A 23,945-nucleotide genomic window follows, 5' to 3' on the forward strand; every position below is an offset into this window, starting at 1 on the left:
AAAAAAAAAAATGTAGAAAGGCAGAGGATGGAAGGAGATAGCGAGGGAGGAGGGGAGGGAGGGAGGAAGGAAAGGAAGGAAAGGAAGGAAGGAAGGAAGGAAGGAAGGAAGGAAGGAAGGAAGGAGGGAAGGAAGGAAGGAAGGAAGGAAGGAAGGAAGGAAGGAAGGAAAGTAGTTGGGGGTGGGCTCCTGGCAGGATTTCCGCTAGTCCTATGATGGACTACATATCCCAGAAAGCTGAGGGCCCAGGACGCGTGTCCACTCTGACCCACTCATCCACTAGCAGAAGACCTTACTAAGACTGGTCACAGCGCAGGCCAATCCTTCTCCTCTCACCTTGGCTAGAACCTGCAACGGATTCGTTCCCAAAGTGATGCTCTAGTGGCAAGAATAACACAAGTTTGTCGTTGTCGGGAGAAAGAGGAGTCTGCGGTTCTTACCAGGTTCAGCAGAACGAGTGGCGTCCTTCTCCTGGACATGCCACCGCGCAGTTTGTGACATTCCTGGGCACAACGTAGCCCCACGCGCCGACCCCGCACATCAAGCGACACTTTAGGGACTTTGCTGCTAGGACTGACCACCGTACTCCTACCTACTCAGGCTAGCTCCATCCACTTAGCACGTTTGCATTTTATCCGTGGATCTTCCAAGACTCGTTCTTGTAAATGTTCAGCATTTCGCTGCTTTCCTGCCTTTTTCTGGGGACTGTGCCAGCACTTGCCCAGACTGGCGGAGAAAGGAGCCTGAGCCCAGAGAAGAGCGAAATATGGGGACCCGGGCTAAAAGCTCACGTTGTCCTTCCTGCCCGCTATTTCTACATTCGGGCGGTGGATACGTCAGGAGAACAGTAAGTGAAGAAATGACTCAATTGTTTGGGATCGTGGTTTAAAACAGCTGATGGGGTTTTTGTTCCTGTTGTGTATTTTGGTTTTGTTCTTCATCTTTATATGCTCCGACTCGTCTTTTCTGCCGGCAATTTACATTCCAGAATTTTTGAGTGCTGTCTACATCTAGTTATAATTGGCTTTTTCTCCCAAATCAACTTTTCTCTGTGACTTTAGAAATAATTCTGAAATGTGTACCAGTTTAATATAAATAATATTGCTATAATGACAGCTCTCTTCTTGTCTATTTAGATTGGAATCGAGGCTAAACAAATCTCTGTTGTTTTATTTTATTTTTAAATGCTTTCCCACAAGCTGTTTTAAGAAAAACAGCACAACTGGGAAAACTAAACACATCCCAAATGCAGGAATATTCAGTTCAGAAACACTTGTGTTGCTAACATGATAGACCAGTTATTCTGATTTTCCCCATAACTAAACATGATTTAGAGTACTGGCATATTTGTTAGACTTTTAGTGGTAGTGATATTTTAATTACATGATGTGAGTGTAGGTTTTTACTCACACCCAGGTGTTGGGGGAAGCCAGAAGAGGGCGTTGGATCTCTTTAAGGTGAAACTGCTGATAGTTATGAGCCTTAATGACAAAGGGTAATAGGAACTGAACTAAGTCTTTTACAGAACAGCAAATGCTCTTAACCATTTACCTATCTCCCAGCCCCATAAATACTGAATTTCCTTTTGAGCCATTAAGAACAATTTTTCAAATAAGGTCATCCTTGAAGTGAACACTTAACAAATGACAAATTGCCAGATGTGTTGATCATGAATGAATAGTTCGCTGATAGGAATATTGCTCTGTCAGATTGCTAGTCTTAAGTGTTATCTCCTGGTAACTATCTAATCAAAGAATTTTATGCTATTATTAACATCTTTTTTATCTCTGTTCCATCATATTGGTCCTGGTACTAAAAACCTTAGAAAGAAGCAAGCAATCATATCTTAAAAGAAAGAATGTCCAACCTTTACAGATTAAAGAGAATAAATAGTGTGGGTTTGCTCTTAAAATAACCCTCATATCTCACTGTTTTCCATAACAGGTTTACATCTTCTCCAGGCGAAAAAGTGTTCCAGATTAAAATCACAGCACCTGATGAGCAGTTTACTAGAGTTGGTGTCCAGGTTTTAGATCGAAAGGATGGTTCCTTCATAGTAAGATATAGAATGTATGCAAGCTACAGAAATCTGAAGATAGAGGTTAAACACCATGGAAAGCATGTCGCTAAGTCTCCTTATGTTTTAAAAGGTATTTTGAAACAAAATTTTACAATACAAAAATGTGTGTCATTCCATCAATAAGAATTCTGTCAAAAAACTTAACATACTTTTTTCACTAAAAAAAAAAATCTAGATGTTTTTCTAATTGAAAACTAAATTAGGCAGCTTGGCAAAAGACAGGTATTGATTATTTACATGGTGATTATAATTCACTAAAGACCAAGAACCATTACTAGAAAAATTGCTCCTTGAGGACATCTCAGTGAGAATAATCAAGTCACAAAGCTAGAGAGATGGCTCAGCAGTGAAAAGCACACACTGCTCTTGCAAAGGACCAGAGTTTGGATCCGGCACCCATGTCAGGAGGCTCAGAGCCACCCAGAACTCCAGCTTCAGGGAAGAGGATGTCTATATTACACAGGCTCCCACACTCATGTGAGCATGTGCATATACGCATAATGTATAATAACAAATTTTTGGCCATTGGGGAGGTTTTTAATTTATAATTTACAACAAGGTTTTATAAACCATTTGGAACACAGCTTACAATAATATATAACATATACATATGTGTATAAAATGATAATTGATATGTGTTTATGCACATTTGAAATTGAAACAAAGTCTCAAAAAAAGTTATACTTAATATTATTACCATCTTTATGTTGTACTACTTCAGACTTTTACTTTGTGTGCATGTTTGTGTAAATCTTGGGGTTAAAAAATAATTGACAGGACTGAAGTGATGGCTCAGTGATTAAGAACACTGGCTGCTTTTCCAAAGGATCTTGGTTTGGTTCTCAGCACCCATATTGCAGATCAAGACTGACTGTAGCTTCTGTCCGAACAATCAAGTTTAAATATGTAGTCACAGATAATTCTGGAAGGAATGATCCAATTAAGTAACTAAGATTGACAGGTGTGGTGGCAATCACCTTTAATCCCAGTGCTCCGAGGAAGCTGAGAAGCAAGTTACCTCTATGAGTTTGAGGCTAGCCTTGTCTATGTTGTAGATGCCAGGCCTACCAGATGTCTTGGTTTGGCTCTCATTGTCATATGCCACTATTACCAAAACATTCTTTCCTGTTTTCTCCCATAGGGATGAGAAGAGAACTTTGTGAAAAAAAAGACAGCATTTTCCCCTTTCTCTGGGGAGACGGGATCAAAAGAAAATTACAAAGTTTTTTTTTTTTAACTATGTAAATTCTTTTACATTTCACTGGGACTCCTTGGTGTAGTCCAGCCTACAAAATGTTAAAATGTATATAAATTTCATTTGACTGGGTCAGGTTGGAATCTGAGGCTATCAGGAAGGAGCAATGGTTCCTGTTCTAGTTCTTATGTCACCCTAGCATTATTTTTATAAAAATATAATTAATTCATTTTGATATGAGTGAGGTGACAAGTTTATAGGATTACCTTTGCTCTTTTATGTTTCTTTTTCTAAAAAAAAAAAAAATGGAAGGAAGGAAGGAAGAAAAAAAGGTTGGTGGAGTCCTTTGGGTTTTTTGTTTTACTGGCAATGGTTTTTCCAATGAGAAAAGTACTTTATATCTTTTATTGTGAGCCTAGCCTTTAATAGTTGAGCCATCTCTTAGCCCATAGACACCCAAAGAAGTCTTTATAATAAACCAGTAAAATCACTTTTATCATATATTTATAAAATCATATCACTTTTATCCTTTAGGACATATAGATTCCTCAATTTTTTGCCAATATTTGTTTATTCTAAGATTTAGAAATAAAAAATTATTTATAAACACATATAATGAGGGCATGTTCACACATGTGCAGGTATTACAGAAGCTATTGGGTCCACTATGACAGACGTTATAGGTCATTATAAGGTCCTGGGAAAATAATTCTAGTCCTCTGTCAGAGCAACAAGTACTCTTAACTGCTAAGCCAATTCTCCAGCCCCATGATGATTATATGAAGTATAAAGACAAATGAATTATATCTACATAGGACATGTATACCACCCATTGACTTGATTTGCACCTGTGCAAGGTGGACCAGAATAGAAAAATATAGAAAGTATATCTGAAGACCTGACCAGATAGAAGGGTGATAGTTCACGGAACATTTCTCTGTGATGAGTCAGTTGTTAAGTGAAGAGTTCATTGCTGTGTTATACTGCTGTCTTATCTGTAAATAGGACCTGTGTACCATGAGAACTGTGACTGCCCTTTGGAAGACAGTGCAGCCTGGCTACGGGAGATGAGCTGTCCAGAAACTATCACACAGATCCAGAAAGACCTGGCACATTTCCCTACTGTTGATCCCGAAAAGATTGCAGCAGAAATCCCAAAACGGTTTGGACAGAGGCAAAGCCTGTGTCACTATACCTTAAAGGACAATAAGGTACGTGGTTTGTTCCTTTTCTGGACTCTGTAGTGTTGACCTTTTGATTACATCTGGCTACTTTGTTAAATGTTAAATGTATATCATTCTATGTACATTTTCTGACAAGCCTTTTTTTTTTTTTAAGCCATATCTGCTAGTCCCTTTCCACACATGTAGTAAATGTCAAATTCTCTTGTAGGTTTATATCAAGACTCATGGTGAGCATGTTGGCTTTAGGATTTTCATGGATGCAATACTGCTTTCACTGACTAGAAAGGTTAGTATATCTTCTCTGCATTAGGATAGAAACGTCAGTCTAGGCTTTATAATTTAATTTTTCAAAATATTAACATCAATATAAAGTGTTCTATCCTGGTGCCCTCTATATTGCTATTCTAAGGTTAATTTTTTCCTGACATATGTATTAGATATTAAGGGCTGCTATATATTACCTTAAAAAAGCAGAGGATGGTTCTGGAGGCCCCTAATCCAAAAATCAAAGTATTGAAAGGGTCAAGCCAATCATACAGGATAGATAGCCTCATCCCACATACTGTGTGGCCTCATCCTAACTGACTACATCAGCAATGACTGCTCTCTAAATAAGGTAACTCTAAGACATCGGCGTTTAAGACTTAGGCATATATATAATATATATATATTATATATATATATATATAATATATATTATATATATAATTTAGGGGGCAATAAGTCAGTCTACAGCAATGGTACACATGGAAAAAAAAATGCTTCTACCTCATTAACAAGAGCCCAGGGCTAAAACCCCAAGTGCTGTATTTCCCAGCAACACTTCCTCCCTTTCTCCACTCTCTTCTCTCTCCACCCTCTCTATGATCTCATTATATTCTTGGCAATATTAGAGCAATAGAAATTACCTTTGCCAGTTTCTTATTTTATAGTAAGTCTGATGGCCAACTTGGACACCACAGAAAGAAATTGAAGGTTTTTATATGAATGTCATATTCTGAAAAGTTTGTGGCCATTTAATCTGAATTGTCATTGCCTAAAGATGGAAAAATTGGCCTTTTTTTTTTTTTTTTTTTGTACTACGACTAATCATTGGGACCTTTTCATGTATGTATGTCATATATAACATACCTACACATACTCACACAGAGATCTCTTTTCTCCGTACTTTGAGGCAGCGCGTTGCCCACACCGGCTCTGAACTATGTAGCCCAGTCTAGCCTTACTTAGTCAATTTAGCACACCAGCATCCAACTCTGCCTGAGTCCCCACAGCTGCTCGGCTGCTAGTATTGCAGATAAGCACCTGATACTTAGTTCCAATTGCTAATTTTAACTGATAACTATATGATCGTGTGCAATGCAGAGATGGTGAGTAAGCTCTTCTTGTCCCCACTTCTAGGTGAGGATGCCAGATATGGAATTTTTTGTTAATTTGGGAGACTGGCCTTTGGAAAAAAAGAAATCCAACTCCAACATTCTGCCGATCTTTTCCTGGTGTGGCTCCACAGAGTCCAGGGATATTGTGATGCCTACGTACGACCTGACTGATTCTGTTCTAGAAACCATGGGCCGGTGAGAGATGGTCAGGGTTGACCCCGAGCCTTGGTTTGCTCTCCTTGGTGAGTTCTTTTCCATCTGCTTTCATGAACTGATAGTTTTGGAGGAAGACATGTTCTGTTTTCTGTCTTCCAGAGTAAGTCTGGATATGATGTCGGTGCAAGCTAACACAGGGCCTCCCTGGGAAAGTAAGAATTCCACAGCTGTCTGGAGAGGCCGAGACAGCCGCAAAGAAAGACTAGAGCTGGTAAAGCTTAGCAGAAAACATCCAGAGCTCATCGATGCTGCTTTCACCAATTTCTTCTTCTTTAAGCATGATGAGAGCCTGTATGGTCCCATTGTGAAACACATTTCATTTTTTGACTTCTTCAAGGTATGACGTCATCTATGGACATACCTCTCTGCTTTCCAATTTATACACTTTGGGGAAAAGAAACTAAAGTCTGTATGTCACAGAGAAAGGGAAAGTGTCACAAAATACAATGAGTACTGAGGATTTGGCCTGAATCTAGATTCACCATAAAACACTGATGCTGAATAGGCATTATGGGAATTCAGAGCCTGGAAAAGGCTATATTTAAGGGTTATCTTAAGATGAATGTGTGTTTGCTCAAATCCTGTTTTTATTAGTAAGTGTGTAAAATCATTTTAGAAGTACTTCTCCCCTAAATCATAGCATCATAACAAGATACAAAGCAGGCGTCTCTTCTCAGGCATTCTGCTGAAGAATGACTTGAAATACATCCAAATGCTCTGCCTAGGCATTCTGGCCATGACAGATGGTTTTCTGCACCCTGAGTGTAGATTTCTCACGTTTCCCATGGAGTGATCCTCTTTCTCACAACTTTTCAAGCAATGCCACCCCCACTCTCCCACCACCAATGAGGTTTCTCAAGTTCTTTGGGTCAACAAAAAGGTGGGGGGAAATGAGATATTGGTGAACTTCTCTGCTCTGTGTGCTGACATCATACGATGGGTTCTATGGCAGTAGGTAGACGTTACAGATGCTAATAATTCACATGTTCATGTTTTTCACATAAGGATGTTGAAATTGTTTTAAGTGTAACAAAAGACATGATTAGCCATTCCTTCTCAGAAGGGATGTATGTGTGCTCATAGGTACATGTGCAAGCCTGTGTGTATAAAGTTCTGAAGAGCCTTGGGTGTCATTCTGCAGGAGCCACATACCATGACTTTGATACAAAGTCTCTCACTTGGCCCGGAGTGTGTCCATTAAGCTAGACTGACTGTCCTTCAAGCTCCAGAGACCCATCTATCTCCTCTTCCCCAGCACTAGAATTACAAGCACAAGCCATCACACCTAGTTCTTGTGAATAGGTTCTGGGCATCCAAACTCAGGTGCTCATGCTTTCATGGCAAGTAGTTGACTGTCTGGGCCATCTCCTCACCACAAGGGCAGGATTGGATCACTTGGCTTCTTGCATGTTGAATTTTCTACATCTAGAGTTGCTGGTTTCCATAGTATTATTGATAGATGTTCTTACCCCAAAGCTTATTGATTACCTTAAGAAATATGTATAGCCATTTTATATTTTTAAAATGCTGTTGATGTGACATGGAAGGTGATGCCAGTCGCTGCACATGCCAATCAACAGAGGCAGGGGAATGAGAGGCTAAAGTCCACTGTTCTTGATGTTGAGCTTCAGGGCATCCATATTATTAATTTGTCAGCTGCTTCAGTATTAGATATGTAGTTGTGTTTGGAAAATTTGGGGCCATATCAAATGACCTTTAGCTCCTAAGTCAACACTGTATAATAAGAGAATTTATTAAATTTTAATGGGGAGGGAAAGTTAGTCTGAGGATGACTAAATGGTTCATGGAGAGGAAGAAAAATGAGTAGAATTTGGAATCTAGTAAAGCCTCTTACACTCTCCTATTTTGCAGCACAAGTATCAGATAAATATTGATGGTACTGTGGCCGCATACCGATTGCCCTATCTACTGGTAGGTGATAGTGTAGTCCTGAAGCAGGATTCCATCTACTATGAACATTTTTACAATGAGCTGCAGCCCTGGAAACACTACATTCCAGTCAAAAGCAACCTAAGTGATCTGCTGGAAAAGCTTAAGTGGGCAAAAGACCATGATGCTGAGGTAAGTTCAGGTTTCAAGAAGGTTTGCTCCCACTTGTAGCCCTGTATTACAGGAGTGTTGGAAACATGCCTGGACGCTGGTATGTTCAAATACAGCTTCTACATGTACATGGGATGCTGTCTGACCAAGGGTAACATGCATGTCCTCTCGAGGCGAACATAACATTCTGGATTGGCCGACCGCTCTGCTAAACTCTGGGCTTGTTTGTGTTTTCTCTTTCAGTAAGGCTGGTCATGGGCATAAGCAGTGCTTATCTGGCAGTAGATGTCAGTAACTACTATAGAATAAAATGAGGAATTATTAATACAAGTAAGGTTGAACTAAATGTATGCTGAAAACTCAATAGAGAACATGCAAGGCTTCACACTCTGTATACTTGATAAGTTGTTGATACTTTGCTTGGGTCTAACTGTCTTTTCCAAGGGAGGCTTATCTCTAACACATCCCACATGCCAACTTGTACTTTCAAATCTTACAAACCTCTCTGAGCTGAACAGACATACTTTGTGAAATGTGCCTTTTACCATGTAAGGCTACTCCTAAGGATATGTTTTCTGGGTCATCTCACTGTGTAGTCTTAAGGTCTGCATATCTCTGCAAGACAAACAAACAGTTCCATTTAAGGGTGATTTGTTTGTCTGGTTTCCTATAGGCAAAGAAGATAGCAAAAGCAGGACAAGAATTTGCAAGAAATAATCTAATGGGTGATGATATATTCTGTTATTACTTCAAACTGTTCCAGGTTAGTATTTTCACACACATGTACACTCCTCATATTGCTTGGCACTGGACATGTTGTAGGCAAACAATATTTTACATAAAATGTTCTGAAAGTATATTAGTATAAGGACATATGTGTATGGCTTTGATAGAAATTAGATTTAGATACTAAGTAATAAGTATCTGGGGCTTAGGATTGTAGCTTACTGTAGAGTACATGTCTAACATACATGAGGTACTGGGTTCAGTTCTGAGCACTGTAAGGGAAAAAAGTTGGAAACTTCCAGTAAAAAAGTGTTGATATTAGGCCTGCATTTGGAGGCTGGAGTTGTATGTATGGAAAGCAAGCCCAAACTTGGGTAGAAAAAGGCCCGTGTCCTGACAGGTTGAAAGTTCAAGAGGTCTGTGGTCAGACAAGCCCAGGATCACTAATCTGGGAGCTAAGTAGGATCAGGCCTGTTCAATACTTGCATTGGGGGACTGCTTGGCAACAATGGGGTACTGTAGGCAGTCAATACAAATATGAAAAAGGTTTTAATTATAATCATCCTCTTTATCCCAAATAACTCATGTCTTTTTTGGAAACTTATTTTCATGGACCAGAATTTATACATTGTAATCTCAACATATCTGATCATTTAAAATGCTTATCTTTAAAAACAAATGTGTAAGTGAACAAGGTATTTGCTAGTAATAGTAACAGATTCTTGCCTCACACTTATAGATATCTTGGGCTCTGCTACAGAGCAAAGTTGGTCTGATCTGATTTGTTCTGGTCTGTTTTATAATCTTTCCTAGAAGATGGTAAGGGGTAGAAAGAGTGAGAGGTATAAAGTGATGAACTAGTCTGGGGGATTACTGTCTGAACATCTAAATATCCAGTGGGTTGTGTTGGTGCTTAGCTAATATGCAGCATCCATACCTCAGCACAGTGCTCATTGCAGAATTAGAATATAATCAAGAAAGGTGCAGAGTTGTACAGCCTTAATGGGGAAGGAAGAAGTAGGCTCTATTCTCCTTCTTGGGAGGATTTTGTGCAATATTATTTACACTCAACACAGAAGGTAGTTATAAGCATAAAGACTAGTTAGGACTAGTTAGGACACCTAGCACCCTGTGAAGATCCATTTGTAGCAAAACTTATCTGTAATCCCAGCACTGGGAAGCAGAGACAAGAGAATTCCCTAGGCTGGTAGCCAGCCAGTCTAGTCAGTCAGTGGGCTCCAGGTTCACTGAGAGAGACCCCGCCCCTAAAAATAATGTGGTGAGTGGCTCAGGAAGGCATATGATGTCCGATGCTGGTCTTCATACACCAACATACACATTACACACACATGAGTAGACTAATAAGGGGTATGTTAGGAATTGGTAGCCAGTGTTCACAGCACTAACAGTACTGAACATTTAAAATGGATATGGAGAACATGTGCATTAAATGAGTGCTTTCCTTATAATTTCCAGCTTGTCTCATTTGGTGAGTAGATTTTAAAAGCTGCTTAAGAAATGCTTTTGTATTGCTGTCTAACAGGGCTATGCCGATTTACAAGTGAGTGAGCCCCAAATTCGAGAGGGCATGAAGAGGGTAGAGCCACAGTCTGAGGATGACCTCTTCCCTTGCACATGCCACAGGAGAAAGGTAACGAGATTCACTTTCTGGCTCTACTGGTGTGATAGAGCCAGCTCGTTTGATAGGACACTGTCTGTGAAGTATGGAGTTCTGAATGCTATTTGGAATGTTAGCAGCTCATCGTCAGCTTGGTCAGACTTTGTATACCTTGACTGTCTGTAAGGAGGAATTTTGGTTTATGGGTTAGTCTTCCTTTATTGAGATATGATTTACCACTAACGCATTAACCCCTAAAGGGTACACCATCTCTGCTAATTCCTTTCTGTGCTGTAAGACCCATGAAGTCACACAGCCAATAATGAAATGGAATAAAATATCATATTTGTTTTGGCTCATAATATGGGGCAGGTCCATTTCTCTTAATGATTTACAGGAAGTAAATACCAAATCAGTATCTTCCACTAAGGATTGGAAGTTTGAGTGAGAGTCTCCTGTTTTCTGTCTACTCCATCCCTTCACACGGTCTGTCCGTAGCCCAGGGTGTGATGGTGACACAGACCCTGGGTCTTCACCACTCACTCCCTTTAAGGGGTGATTTTATACCTCGGTGGCTCTGTTCCGTCCTGAGCATTTAGAACACCTAGGAGAAACTTGGATTTTTTTTCCCTCCTCTTTAGGGAAAAATAATTATCTGGTATGAGCATTCTTCACTCCTAAGATTTTTTTTTTTAGTGACTCTTAACATTTTTCTTCTTAATTACAGGCCAAAGATGAACTCTGATATGCAAAATATCTTCTGTTTAAAAATGATGGTGCTCTGAAGACACTTTACTATAAAGATGATTTTTAAGTGTGTTTCACAGACAGTGTAAGATTTACTTGTGACCATTCACATTCTCATATGTCTTTTAATGCAGTGTTCCCATGACTGCCTTTTACAACACATTTTAAATTTTTTTATGATAAAACTGCTTTTATTTTAAGGGTCTGTTTTGTTACAGTTATTATCTATGAGTAGAAATAGGATAGTCTGGGTCCTTGAATCTAGCAAGTGCTCTGATTCAAACAGACCTCCAAAACCCAGAACAAAAAAAAAAAATGCAAATGACTGTCTTCTTTAAGCTGCTTTTCTTTTGGAATAACTATTCACCGAGTCTCAGCCAAACCTCATTCTAATAAAACATGCAAGAGCTGCCTTTATCTGGCCTCTGCCTCTGTTGCTAGTCAAGTCTGTTACTGCACGTGGTGAGTCTGTCACTGACCACCTCATGCTTGTTTCCTTCCTGCCCTGAGGTTTGTTTCCCTTTGTGTAGCAGCCAGGATCCACTCTACTTCGTCTAGCTCATTCAGGAATGTAACACCTGTGACTCTGCTATGAAGTCTCTGCGTACTTTACCGTACTCTTCAGCAGTTGCCTGTAGACTCTCCCTTACACCTCAGGCCTGACACATCTTGATTACAAAGACACAGATGTAGAACAGACTGGCTTCAAACTCAGTTCTACCTGCATTTGCCTTCTGGGTGCTGGGATTAAAGGAGTGGGCCACCTTACCAGGCCTTGATTTAGCACATTTTAAACTACAACCCACAGGCCAAATCTGGTCCACCATGCATGTGTGTACAACCTTGAAACTAAGAATAATTTTAACATTTTAAGTGGTTAAAACCATCAAAAACAATTATAGTCCAGTACACATAGAATTCAAATTTTGGTTAATAAATAAGGGTTTTATATTAGTTTCCTGTTACTTCTGTGACAATAACTATCACATACCTAGTTGTTTAAAACAATACTAATGTGTTGCAATCCTAGAAGTCACTATCTGAAATCAGTTTCCCTGGCTTAAATTAATGTTAAGACATCATTTAGTGGGGCTGAATCCTTCTGGTGTATTGAGGACTTTTTTTTTCTTCTAATGTCGCATTTTTAACATTTCTTGCCTTAAGAACCCTCTCTCCATTTTCCTAGCCTTCAGCTTAATGTCTTAAAATCTACCTCTCCTTCTCTTACCAAAGCACACTATATGAACACTGTAGCAATATAATTCACAATAAGTCAAATGTCCATAGACTGGCAAACAAATATATAAAACTGTTTAATAGGATTCAGAGATAGAAATTGTTTGAGAAGACGCAGTGTACACTTGGCAGATTCCAAGGGCAAGATGACAGATCAAAGATCTCATCCCGTGACTCCATTTATATAAACAATCCATAAAAGGCATAGACACAAATCATTTTAGTGGTTGTCTGGTGTTAAAAGTAGAAAAGGGAATGACAAGTTTCTTCTAGAAATGATAAGATGCCCTTAGAATTTGATGATGGCTGCAAATGATTGTACAGTTGCTGGAAATTGAAACTTGGGACATGCAAATAAACAAAACTTAGAAAAACAGCAACCATGAGCTAGCAGTGTATATTAGTGGTGTAAGGGACAGTAGGAGTGTGGACTCTATCCCTCCATTAAGGGACAGATGACTCCATTTTCCTTTTTAGTTAAACATTATTAGACTTTGAGCATATCCATGTCTAGAGGTCCCCTTGATTATTTTTTTGGCTGGTCAGTTTTGTTGTTGTTATATTCTTCTGCAATAACACATTGTAAATTGTTTCCATTGTTCTAAGAATTGATGACCATAAAATGTTTCATGGTATGTTAACTGTCTACTCATAGTATGTACTTTTCTATGATCATAAAAATAACTCCAAAATTCCATTTGTTTGCTTGGTTTTTTTGTTTTGTTTTTTGTTTGTCTTTTTTAAAAAATCACTTGCTCATTTGCCATAAAAAGGCCTTTTGTTTCTGGTCTACTCCTGAGAAGAGTGTAAGTCTGGGCTGGCTCTAAAAATAAAATGTTTGCCTTGCAACATCTCAGTGTTAGCTCCTGGGCTTTGACACTGTAACACACTCAAGAATCCAAAGAAGAGAGAAGAGAGTCTGGGAATGAAAAAGGGCAGAGGAGGAAGAGAAGAAAGACAAGTTAACAAACAATAAGGAAGTGTTAATTTAAAATGTTAAGACTGTAACTGAGAAAGCACTTAGGGTAAATGGCTTTCTCCTAATTGTTTCTGAGTATGTTCTGGGTCAGAAAGGAGGGCTGGTAGCAAGTGCATATAGGGGACATATAGGGGATTTAATTAATTCAGCAAACATTTGCCACAAGTTATCCTGATCAGGAGATTCAGTCAACACACACACACACACACACACACACACACACACACACACACACACACAATTCCCTTTTCTTCATTAAGGACGAAGAAAAAGAGGACATGTAAATGAAGTCCTAGGTAAAAGCTGCAATCTGAGGAACTGGAAGAGTCAAACCTCTGCAGTAGGACTTGCTTGGTAGGTTTGGGGTGAAGTGGCAAAGCCCCTGAAAGAACAGGAGGAAATTCTGATCATTTGGCTCGAGGGAGGTGCAAAGAGTCTGGGTGGATGGGTCCTATATACCCTCAAGGTCACCCAAATGAAGTGATGGGCACAAGGATGCTAGCAACTCGCCCTTCAGGTGACTGGTAGAGAAAGCAGGCAAAGATAATGTGGGAATCTTAACCTATCCTGGAACAGGAGAGAAACATCCAACCTTTTAGACACTATTTTGACATTAGTCATCTACAACGCTCACAGGAAATCACGAGGTCAAGTCGCCGAAAGGAATACTGTAAGGTGGATGGAGGGGGACGGGGAAGAGGAGAGAGAGCGAGAGCGCAGAGGGGAAGGGGGGGAGAGGGAGAGAATGTTTTAAGTGAGTTTGTTTGGGACCGCATGCATAGCAGCTGTCTTGTGCCATGAGACACTGGATTGTACGCGCCCGAAATGCAAGGGGATAAGGAATTCACAGTGGGATGTGAGTTAGAGGCTGTCAGGTTTGACTTCATGTCTTCTGAAGGGACGATCGGACCGGAAGAGGACAAGACGTCTTTCCCGCGCTTGGCTGTACTGGCGTGCAGACTCGGGCTTCAGGATTCCTCCTCCAGGCGCCCGCGGAAGGCGGGGCCGAGCCAAAGCGAGCGGAAAAACTCTCCTTCCCGGCGAGCCCCGCGGCGCGTCCCCACGAGACGGGGGCGAAGCCTGCGTGCGCCAGCGCAGTAGCGGGCCGCGCTGACGGGCGGCGAGGCGGTCCCTTCGAGCGTGTTAGTTCGCTCCCTGAAGAGAGTGAGGGCGGTTGGGCGCCGGCGGACACTCGTGCGCTCGCTGGTAAGCGCGGCGGCGGCGGGAAGTGGGGGCACAGGTGCGGAGCCGGGTGGGCAGCTGCTCGGGGCGTCGGTGGAGAGCGGCGGACGAGGGTGGACACTGGCTTGGCACGGCGGGCAGGTGGAGCCGGGCCGTCGGGGGTGACGGAGCGAAGCCTTCTCCCCGACCTGAGGTTCGCCAGGGACGCGCGCGGTCGTTGAGCGAATAAACGACGGTTCCCGTCGATCTCTAACCTCGGGTTTGGATTTTTTTGATCGTTTGGTTGGTCGACCCGGACAATGCTAGAATTCACAGTTTTGTTCCCGCGGTGACAACCTAGGTAGTGCTGCAGACGTAACAGACAATGAGTTAAAAAAAAAAAAAAAAAAAAAAAAGAAATTTTTTTAAACTGGAAGTCGGGTGGCCGCGTCGTTTTGGAAGCTTAGTGGAAGCTACGACCATAAAATACTGCCTTGTGGGTGTAAGTAGCTCCTTTCTCCCGAACTCTGCGCTTGATTGCCCACGATGTTTGAACCCGGTTCCAAATCAGCTATATTTGTTGTGTGTCATCCGTGGTCACCTTGCTTCTACCAGGTTGGTGCAGTGTTCCCCATCTGCTGTGGAACACATTGAGGCTGAGCCAGGCTTCAGCCCTCCCTTATCTAAAGGGGTTTGGGGGGGGGAGCCAGAGAGAAAAGTTGCTTTGAACTTTTACCGTACAGAACATTTTCGGTGTTACTGAAACAGTCTAGAACAAGTTCATAATGAAGTCTGGAGGGGGGCCAAGTTTTCCTTAAAACTCCAGGTTAATCTGGAAGAGTTTCCCAGGTTGATATTCACTTAAAAGCATATATCTGATTTTACTGTTTTCAGAAATCCCATTAAAATTACAGGGAAGGGTTCTTATGTAGTTTTTTGTTTATGTTTAGTTTTGTTTTTGAGACAGGGTCTTGCCCAGGCTGGTCTCAAACTTGGGGTGATTGCCCTTTCTTTGAAATCCTCATATTATAGTCATACTCCACCCAACCTGGCTTTTGCGGGAGGGAGGGAGGTAGGTGAGACAGTCACTGGGAAAGAGACCTTGGAAATATTAACAGGTGAATAATGAACTCTTAAAAAGCAGTGGCTAAACCAGCAGCGGGGACAATAAAGCTAGTCTGAATAAATTATAGCCTTCAGAGCACACAAAAACTGGCCGTACTTGATACAGTTGGAACTGGAAGGCAAAGTGCCTTATTGTGGACAGAGGTGGAAGACTAAATCGTTTTTTAAGGAGCAATAGCATATTTCCATTCGTTTTACCATTTCACTCTCGAGAGAGTGTGTTCCCGGAGTTTAAAAGATTAGGAAGAGGCTTAAGAGGCTTGTTTTGACAAAGGATTTTTTTTTTAAACTGAAGGAGCCATAGCAGTTAAATGTGAGAATACACATATGAAATAAGAACACACACATTTCACCCACTTCTCTTTCAACTTCCAAAACTTTAATAGCTAGATTAATAAACTCCGGGCTCAACAGGGTTGGGGTGGGATGAACAGGATATGAGGAAGCGTACACATATACACAAGTTAGCCAGTAGTTTCTTCTGGAAGTAGTAAGGAATTTAATACTAAAGGAAGTGTATGTAGTAAGACCTTACTGTTTACAGTTCTGTTTTAGAATTTTGTACTGGGACCTGCAGAAATGGTTTAGCTAAGAAAGTACCTGTTATAAAAGCTGAGACTCTTGACTTTGGGTCTAAAGCCAGGCCTAGACTGGGGGAGCCCAAATAGTCATATACCTAAAGTTTATTGGCTGGCCAGGCAGCTTACTCAAATTGATAAACTCCAAGTTCGACTGATAGAGGAAGACACCTGAGATTCATTTCTGGACTCCACATGCAGGCACACACGCACCTGCACATATATACATACAACACTGAAAATAATCAATGTATAGCTTGCCTATTAGATGGAAAATGTTTCAATTACAAAGTTTATTTGATGCAGCATTTCCTTTCCCATGAATGTGTCTTACAGATGTATCTACACACCTACTAAACAGAGTGACAAGAAGTGAGTAATTCTGGTTGCCTTGAGAGGGGTTCTGAATGCAAGGCAAAAGTGAAAGGAGATAATATAAGATTTTCTTGGTATCTTTTGAGCTTTGAACCATGTTACTGTTACCTACTGAATAAACAAATGCTGATGAAGGCATGTGGATGACAGTGGAAATTCTCATGCCAGTCATATGCTGAAAAATGAAAGCTCTCACAATAAAAAAGATCACAAAAATTATAGTGACTTTTATTGCTTATGGTCAGATCATTTGTGATTAGACTGGGTTCCAGGCTTTAATTTGGCTTTAAATATTTTCAAACTCTTCATTATGAGATTCTGGCTGAAAATGAAAAAGTTCCTGGGATAGATTTTCTCTGTGATTCAGAGTGAAAATTAGTTCAAAATTTCTAGGACTCTGCCATAGCTTAACTCAGAAGTAGCACTTTGAATTGGTCCGGTAGCCAAACCCAGAATCAACAGAATCACATGACAAGGATTTCTGTTATATGAAAGAGAGAAAATGAAATTATGAAAATGATTTAATAGCTTCAGGGAAATTAAATTGAAAATTGTTGAGATTGTATCAAAAAAGGAATAATGAAGAAAATTATTTAATAGATATATAGAAATTAAGTTGGGGTAGTTAAAAATGAAGAGTCTTATAAATATATTTCAAAAATATTTTTGTAAAGGTATAGCATCCTGTTTTGGCGTGAACTACTTTAAGGCTTCTGTGTCAAGGTATCAATCTTGATTTATCTTACATAATATCTGCCAGCTCCTGTAATTAGTTTTGAGTGCTCATAAAAATCTTGAAAGTAATATATGATTGAGTAATAACTATGTACAGAGATAGCAGTGTGTAAAGAGCTAGTTTCTAATTGTATTCATTCCAGCTTTTGAACATGCTCATTCATAGCTTTTGGGTCATATTCATGTCTGACAACTCACCTTTTACAACAGAATCTTCTTTTCAGGGAGATTCAGATGTAATGCACCTTATGTTTATTATTCAACAGTGAAAATGAGTCACACAGAGGTAAGATATTTTCATACAGTCAGTATCTTCTGATCAGCTTTGGGGGAGGTAGGAGAATGGGTTATTCATCATTTCTGTATAATAGCTTTGTTTTCATTGTGCACAGTGGAGGCAGTACAGAATTAGAAATGCAGAGTAAAGATTCCAGAACAAGAACCTGACTTTGGATTCTCAGCTAATAGCTATGTCACCTTGAGCAAACTAGTCTGTTGTGCCTTATCTGTAAAATAGGAATAGTAGTAGTTGCCTCATAGAATTACAAGGAATGTTTACATGAGTTAATACATTAACACGTAAAGCACATGACAGTAAATATTTCTTAAGTACTATAAATATAACTTGTTTAGAGGCTATACATTCAGTCATAACTCCTACAAAACAAATATGTATATTTATTCAGGTGTTTAAATAGTCAAGGAAATAATTTGATACTTTTATTCTCTCGAATTTTAGGTTAAATTAAAAATACCCTTTGGAAATAAATTACTGGATGCCGTTTGTTTGGTACCTAACAAGAATATAGCATATGGAATAATTCTTACACATGGAGCATCAGGAGATATGAATCTTCCTCATTTGATGTCACTGGCATCCCATCTTGCATCTCACGGGTTTTTTTGCCTGAGATTTACTTGCAAAGGCCTTAATATTGTACATAGAATTAAGGCATATAAAGCAGTTTTGGTAAGAACAATACATTTACCTATAATCAGGTTCTGGTTAAAATTCTTCATTAAGATATTTTATTGTCTTATCTAACTTTTAGATAAAAATACCTTAATATCCTTGGAAACCTGCATGTACATAGAGGTTATTTAATGTTCATATTTCTCTTTTTTTTTTTTTTGTCATCAGTTTGTTTTCATGGAGATGAATGTTGACATTGTAAGTGTTCTTTCATGCTGCTGCTCAAGAAACTCAATATAATAATGTAACTTTAGAATATAGTTTTGGCAATCTAGAGCAATGAACGTACTATAATGTGCATATTACAAATATACCACCTTCATATGTTGTTTATTAGCATGAATTAAAAGTCTTGGGAAAAGGAGAACACTGAAATTTTTTTAATTATTTACATTAGATGTTATTTTCATCAAATTTGAAATTTCCAGCTTTAAAAAGATAATTTGCCTTTATCAGTTTTACTGCTTATCTCTAGTTGGTGGTGTGAACCTGGGAAAGTGGGGTCTAAAAATGAGGCTGACTACAGTCTTATGTAATAGCCAACTTCATTTAGAGTAATACTCTTAAGTTTATACTCTTAAGCGTTAAGAAGCATCACATAAGTAAGATATTCAATAACAAAGATAACCAACTTGTGGCAAAAATCTTTTTCATAGAGGTATATGAATAACAAAAGCCAAAGTAATCTCACTTTTATGTACCACACCTGGGAGCAATGTATAAACACACATTCCAATAGTTTGTTGAAGAAACTCAGGTCACGAGACTCTTGTTTTCTTGGAGTTTTCTCACAAGCACTTGGACCGTGTTCTGACATTTCCCCGTTCTATTTTTGAAGAGCAGGACCTCCAGAGCCATTTTGACTTGAAATGTTTTAGATAAACTAATGTCACTTAGTATCCTATATCCAAGCAAATTATAATATTAAAACAATGAAAGCACTGTGTGCTATTCTGCCACAAAGAAAAGAGATCCAAACTATGTCTGATACTATTAATTAAATTATTATATTGATCAGAAAATTCTAGAGAATAGCTTGAAAAAGAGACCCATATGATTTGGGTCTTTCCCTTATTCCTTAATTGAACAAGAACAGTAAAGTAAGTAGTTAGTATTTAATGGCCTTTATTGTGTAAATAAATTCATTCCAAAGGTTTATCCTTTATGCTTCTAGTACCTATAGAAGACAATTTAGTGAAGGAAATAAGTTAAAGGCAGCAAAGGGTACACTTAATACACAAGTGGTTATTTTTTTAGTCTGGATTCAAATAGTTCTTCCTTTGCTACTCAAAATGATGTGAAAGGACTGTTCCACACTGTCTTTTATTCTAGAATTTTAAATAGATTGGTTAATGAATAATTAGGAAAACATTTTGATTTTGCTAAAGTTGCACTGGAAATACCAGGCACAGTTCATGAGGCCAGAGAGATGGGTACACAAAGTACTTTTCCAGCCATGCCCTAGCTTACCCAGGTTGTAACGTTTTCAAGCAATGGAGGATATGCATTTAAAGAAAGCTCCAGTGAGGGAGCTGAGGGAACCCGCATTGGCCAAGTTTGTGTCTTTTTGGTTTGGTTTGGTTTTGGGGGGGAGGTTGTTTGTTTTGGTTTGGTTTTTTTTTTTTTTTAAGATTTATTTAGACTCACCAGAAAAGGGCATCAGATCTCATTATAGACAGTTGTGAGCGCCATGTGGTTGCTGGGATTTGAACTCAGGACCTCTGGAAGAGCAGTCAGTACTCTTAACCACTGAGCCATCTTTCTAGCCCTCATGTCATTTTGTAATTTTCAATTTTGCTTCCACAAGGAAAATCTTTTTTTCTCTTATCAATTTTAAGCTTTGGTCATCCAGTTTATATTCATTCAAGGCATCAGCCATCTCTTTGTCATGATTAATACCCTCCATGTTGTCCTTAAGTATTTTAGTAATAATTTGAATCAAGCCCAATTGACCCAAAATTGAACAAGGATCTTGTCCCCTTATTTATATGCTTTTTCAATATTCTTTTAGACTCTCCCATATTTCATCTAGTTTCTTCTTCTGAAAACCAGGGATTATAATTATAAACAACATGCAAGCAGTTTAGTAATTGTAATTTTGATACTTAGGCTCCTCGACATAAGGCAATGCTTTCCCTGGTTTCTGCCCTGTTATACTCACCTCCTTCTGTGAGGGTCTCCTCTCTTACCTCATAGACTTCAGGTCCCTGGTATCATTTACCACTCTAGAGGCAGTAGGAACTAGGAGCTGATAAATTGGGCAAACTAACGTCTCATGCAATAACCACTTTATTTAGAGCACCAGGCAGTTTATAGTTTGAGGGATAAGAAGAATCCCATGAATAAGATGTTCAATCACAAGGACAAGCCCATGGTTTTCTGTAGAGGTGCATGAATAATTGCTTAAGTAAACTCACTCCTGTCTGCTACACCTAGGAGGAGCATAAAAATACACTCCAAGAACAATTCTATTTGAAGAAACTGAGGTCACAAGACTCTTACTTTGTTTTCTGAGGGTTTTTGTACAAGCACTCAGAATTCTCACACAACTCCATTCTTGGATTGTATCCCAATAGTATACTGTTTTAATATTTTTATAAAGGCAAGTTTATTTTTCCCTGACATAGTAGGACAACATAAGGATTAATAATGACTACATGGTCAGAGAGGAAAGAACTATAAGAATCTGCACAGTGTCTTTACAAATTTTTGTATATTTCAGTAATAGTAAGACTATCTGGTGGCATGTGATGCAAGAGGAATTGATAGTTTCTTTCTGGTTGATTTACCTAGAATTACCTGAAGACCTCAGGAGAATACAAACTTGCTGGTGTTTTTCTTGGAGGTAAGCTTCAGTATAGATTGTACCATAATATAAAACTGATAACAGGAAGTTAATTTAATAGTTTTGTTTTGATACTTTATTAAACTGTAGGTTTGCATCAAGATCATTGGAATTTGTTGGTTGACACTTTTTTGAGTTATGATTTTTTTTCTTCATAAATAAGAACAAGTCTAATTTTACCATACCACCACTACTGTTGTATGTAAATGTTTATATTTCTAATTGAGTTTAATTGATTTTAGGTCGTTCGATGGGCTCAAGAGCAGCTGCTTCTGTAATGTGTCATACTGAGCCAGATGATGCTGATGATTTTGTTCGAGGTCTCATTTGCATTTCGTATCCACTGCACCATCCAAAGCAACAGCATAAACTCAGAGATGAAGATCTCTTTCGTATAAAGGATCCTGTATTGTTTGTGTCAGGCTCAGCAGATGAAATGTGTGAAAAGGTGAATTGGAATTCTATATTTCTATGAGTGAAAGAAACATACTAAAGGCAAGATTATTACCTGCCACATTTAGCCTCTGGATGTGGTGACCCATACCTTTAACCCCAACACTCAGGAGACAGAGGCTGATGGAGTTCTGTGAGTTCAAGACCTGTTCGGTTATATGTATAGGGAATTCCAGGACAGCCAGGGTTATATCCACCCTTTTTCAAAAAACAAAAACTAACAAAACTGTTCATTAATCTAATGTTTGGAGTACATAAAAATAAAAACATACTAACAAACTACATCTCCCCAAAGGCATTTGATAAGTAGGTTTAATCCTTTATTTGAAGAATTAATATCTAATTGTTAAGACTTGGGAGATATTAGGATATACATTTGTTTTATTTAATTTTAGGCAGGTTGTTATTAACTCCAAAGTGAGCTTTGGCAACATTCATATATTACTGAATATTAGCCAAATGCGAAACTATTAATTCCATTGGAAAACTAGTTTCCTTAGAAAAAATAAGTTTTGTTTAACAAAAAGTTTTTTGAGTAACTCAAATCTGCTTGACTTTTTCTTGTCAGCAAATGCTTGACATATTCTGTGATGTGATTGCATGAAAGAAGTAAACTGTGCTGTTGATGCTTCATTATGTACTCCATTGTAAAGTTGCCTGTAGAGCAGGTATTTAATGGAAACTCTTGAGTAACTATCAGACCAGTAGATAAGGGAAACATCATTTACTAAATATCAATAGACTCTTCTCTTTCCTTTCTAGAACTTGTTGGAAAAAGTAGCACAGAAAATGCAAGCTCCCAGTAAAATTCACTGGATTGAGAAGGCAAATCATTCCATGGCAGTGAAAGGACGGTCAACAAATGATGTATTCAAAGAAATAAACACACAGATCTTGTTTTGGATCCAGGAAATCACTGAAATGGACAAGAAGTAATTGTCATTAAAAGCAATGTTTTGAATAAAAGTACGGTTGGTTAATTTGATAAAGTAAAATATACCTCTCAGCATTGTGAGATGTATTTCAGACTAATGTTCTTTAATGTTGCCCTATTTTTGAAACATTGTATCGTGAAAATATCCTTTACAAGATATCTTTTGAAAGCACTGTTATAGTTATATGAAGATAATGTACAAATATTGAAGGTTGTCTATAATTTATTTTCATTAGTATAGTTAAGTTTTGAAAAATTAAACATTTGCATTTTGTTACAATGGTGTCTTTGTTTCACTCTGAAATGCAGATAAGAAAATGCCTAATTTTGACAAGTAGTATCACCTTTTAAAAAGAAAGAAGAAAATACTAACAAGATATATAAAGGGCTTGTTATGCAAACATGAGTACTTAAATTTTTTTAAAAGTTTGCTTTCATTTATGTATTTTGGAATGGTGGGGTATGAGCAGAGGTCAAAGGTCAACTTGAAACAGTTGGTTCTCTTAATTTTAAGCTTGGTGGTAAGCGCCCTTCTCTTTAGCGTCTTGCCAGCCCTTGAATTCAGTCCCCAGTACCAATATAAAGAAGTGGTACAGCAGCATGCCCCTGGGACTTGCTGGCCAGTCAGTCTAGCCAAGTCAGTGTGTTCTAACTTCAGAGGCAGTGCCTTAAAAAAATAGGGTGGAGCACAAATGCATCTACCATGGGACTCCACATTTATATTCCTGTGCACACATAAAGTGAAAGGGACAGTGTTGGGTTGATTGTTCAAACTTGTAGCTTCAAACCCTAGGCTCAACAGGTGCAGAGGTTATAGAGGTGCATTTCAAACAACCCTGAGTATTTTTTAAGAGTGAAGTAGCAGCTTTCATTCATAAAATGTGTACTTGATGTCTATTAGGTAAAGCTTCAGTAGTAAATTTTCAAAAAAAAAAAAAAAAGACTTAAATGAGGAATGGTTCTGTAATAAATTCTATCAGTAAATTTACCTATTGCTGTAGGCACTAAGCTTCAAGATGCCAGGTAACTTTGAAGTCCTTTACTCCTCCCACCCTGGTAGAGTAGATCGATTTTAGTTATTACTTTTTTTCATCTTAGATATAGCATAAATCAAATCCTGTGTAACTGTTCAGGTCATTCATATTATAGTAGAAAATAATATATAATGGTAATTTTAAACCTTTTTTATCACTGTGTGTGTGTGTGTATATATATATATATATATATATATATGCTTTTTGATTCACTCATCTCCTAAACAAGACTAAAATGTTTTAATGTGTAAACAGAATACTTAAAATTAAAAAAATACAAGTATCAAAACATTGTAAACTAAAATAACAAA

The 23,945-nt window shown here is 38.6% G+C and overlaps 2 protein-coding genes across 3 annotated transcripts; both read left to right on the top strand.

Moving 5' to 3' along the window:
• Positions 1-447: 447 nt before the first annotated feature.
• POGLUT2 (protein O-glucosyltransferase 2) lies at positions 448-13,053 on the top strand. The gene is made up of 10 exons (XM_080916655.1): positions 448-847; positions 1,945-2,150; positions 4,281-4,486; positions 4,668-4,745; positions 5,861-6,033; positions 6,154-6,391; positions 7,927-8,136; positions 8,789-8,878; positions 10,385-10,492; positions 11,187-13,053. Exons 1-10 carry the CDS (start codon positions 666-668, stop codon positions 11,202-11,204), a joined length of 1,509 nt encoding a protein of 502 aa, XP_080772781.1. The 5' UTR covers positions 448-665; the 3' UTR covers positions 11,205-13,053.
• A 1,490-nt stretch (positions 13,054-14,543) lies between these two features.
• Positions 14,544-22,767, top strand: TEX30 (testis expressed 30). Of its 2 annotated transcripts, none has more exons than XM_080916950.1 (6): positions 14,544-14,627; positions 17,620-17,681; positions 18,135-18,365; positions 21,162-21,213; positions 21,456-21,661; positions 22,429-22,767. In XM_080916950.1, exons 2-6 carry the CDS (start codon positions 17,667-17,669, stop codon positions 22,600-22,602), a joined length of 678 nt encoding a protein of 225 aa, XP_080773076.1. In that variant the 5' UTR covers positions 14,544-14,627; positions 17,620-17,666; the 3' UTR covers positions 22,603-22,767. The 2 variants fall into 2 exon arrangements, with proteins under 2 accessions (XP_080773076.1, XP_080773077.1); XM_080916951.1 differs by having other exon boundaries at positions 14,588-14,627; positions 17,606-17,681.
• The last annotated feature ends 1,178 nt before the right edge of the window (positions 22,768-23,945 follow it).

Source organism: Micromys minutus, assembly GCF_963924665.1.
Source record: "Micromys minutus genome assembly, chromosome: 5".
Classification (NCBI taxonomy): Eukaryota; Metazoa; Chordata; class Mammalia; order Rodentia; family Muridae; genus Micromys; species Micromys minutus.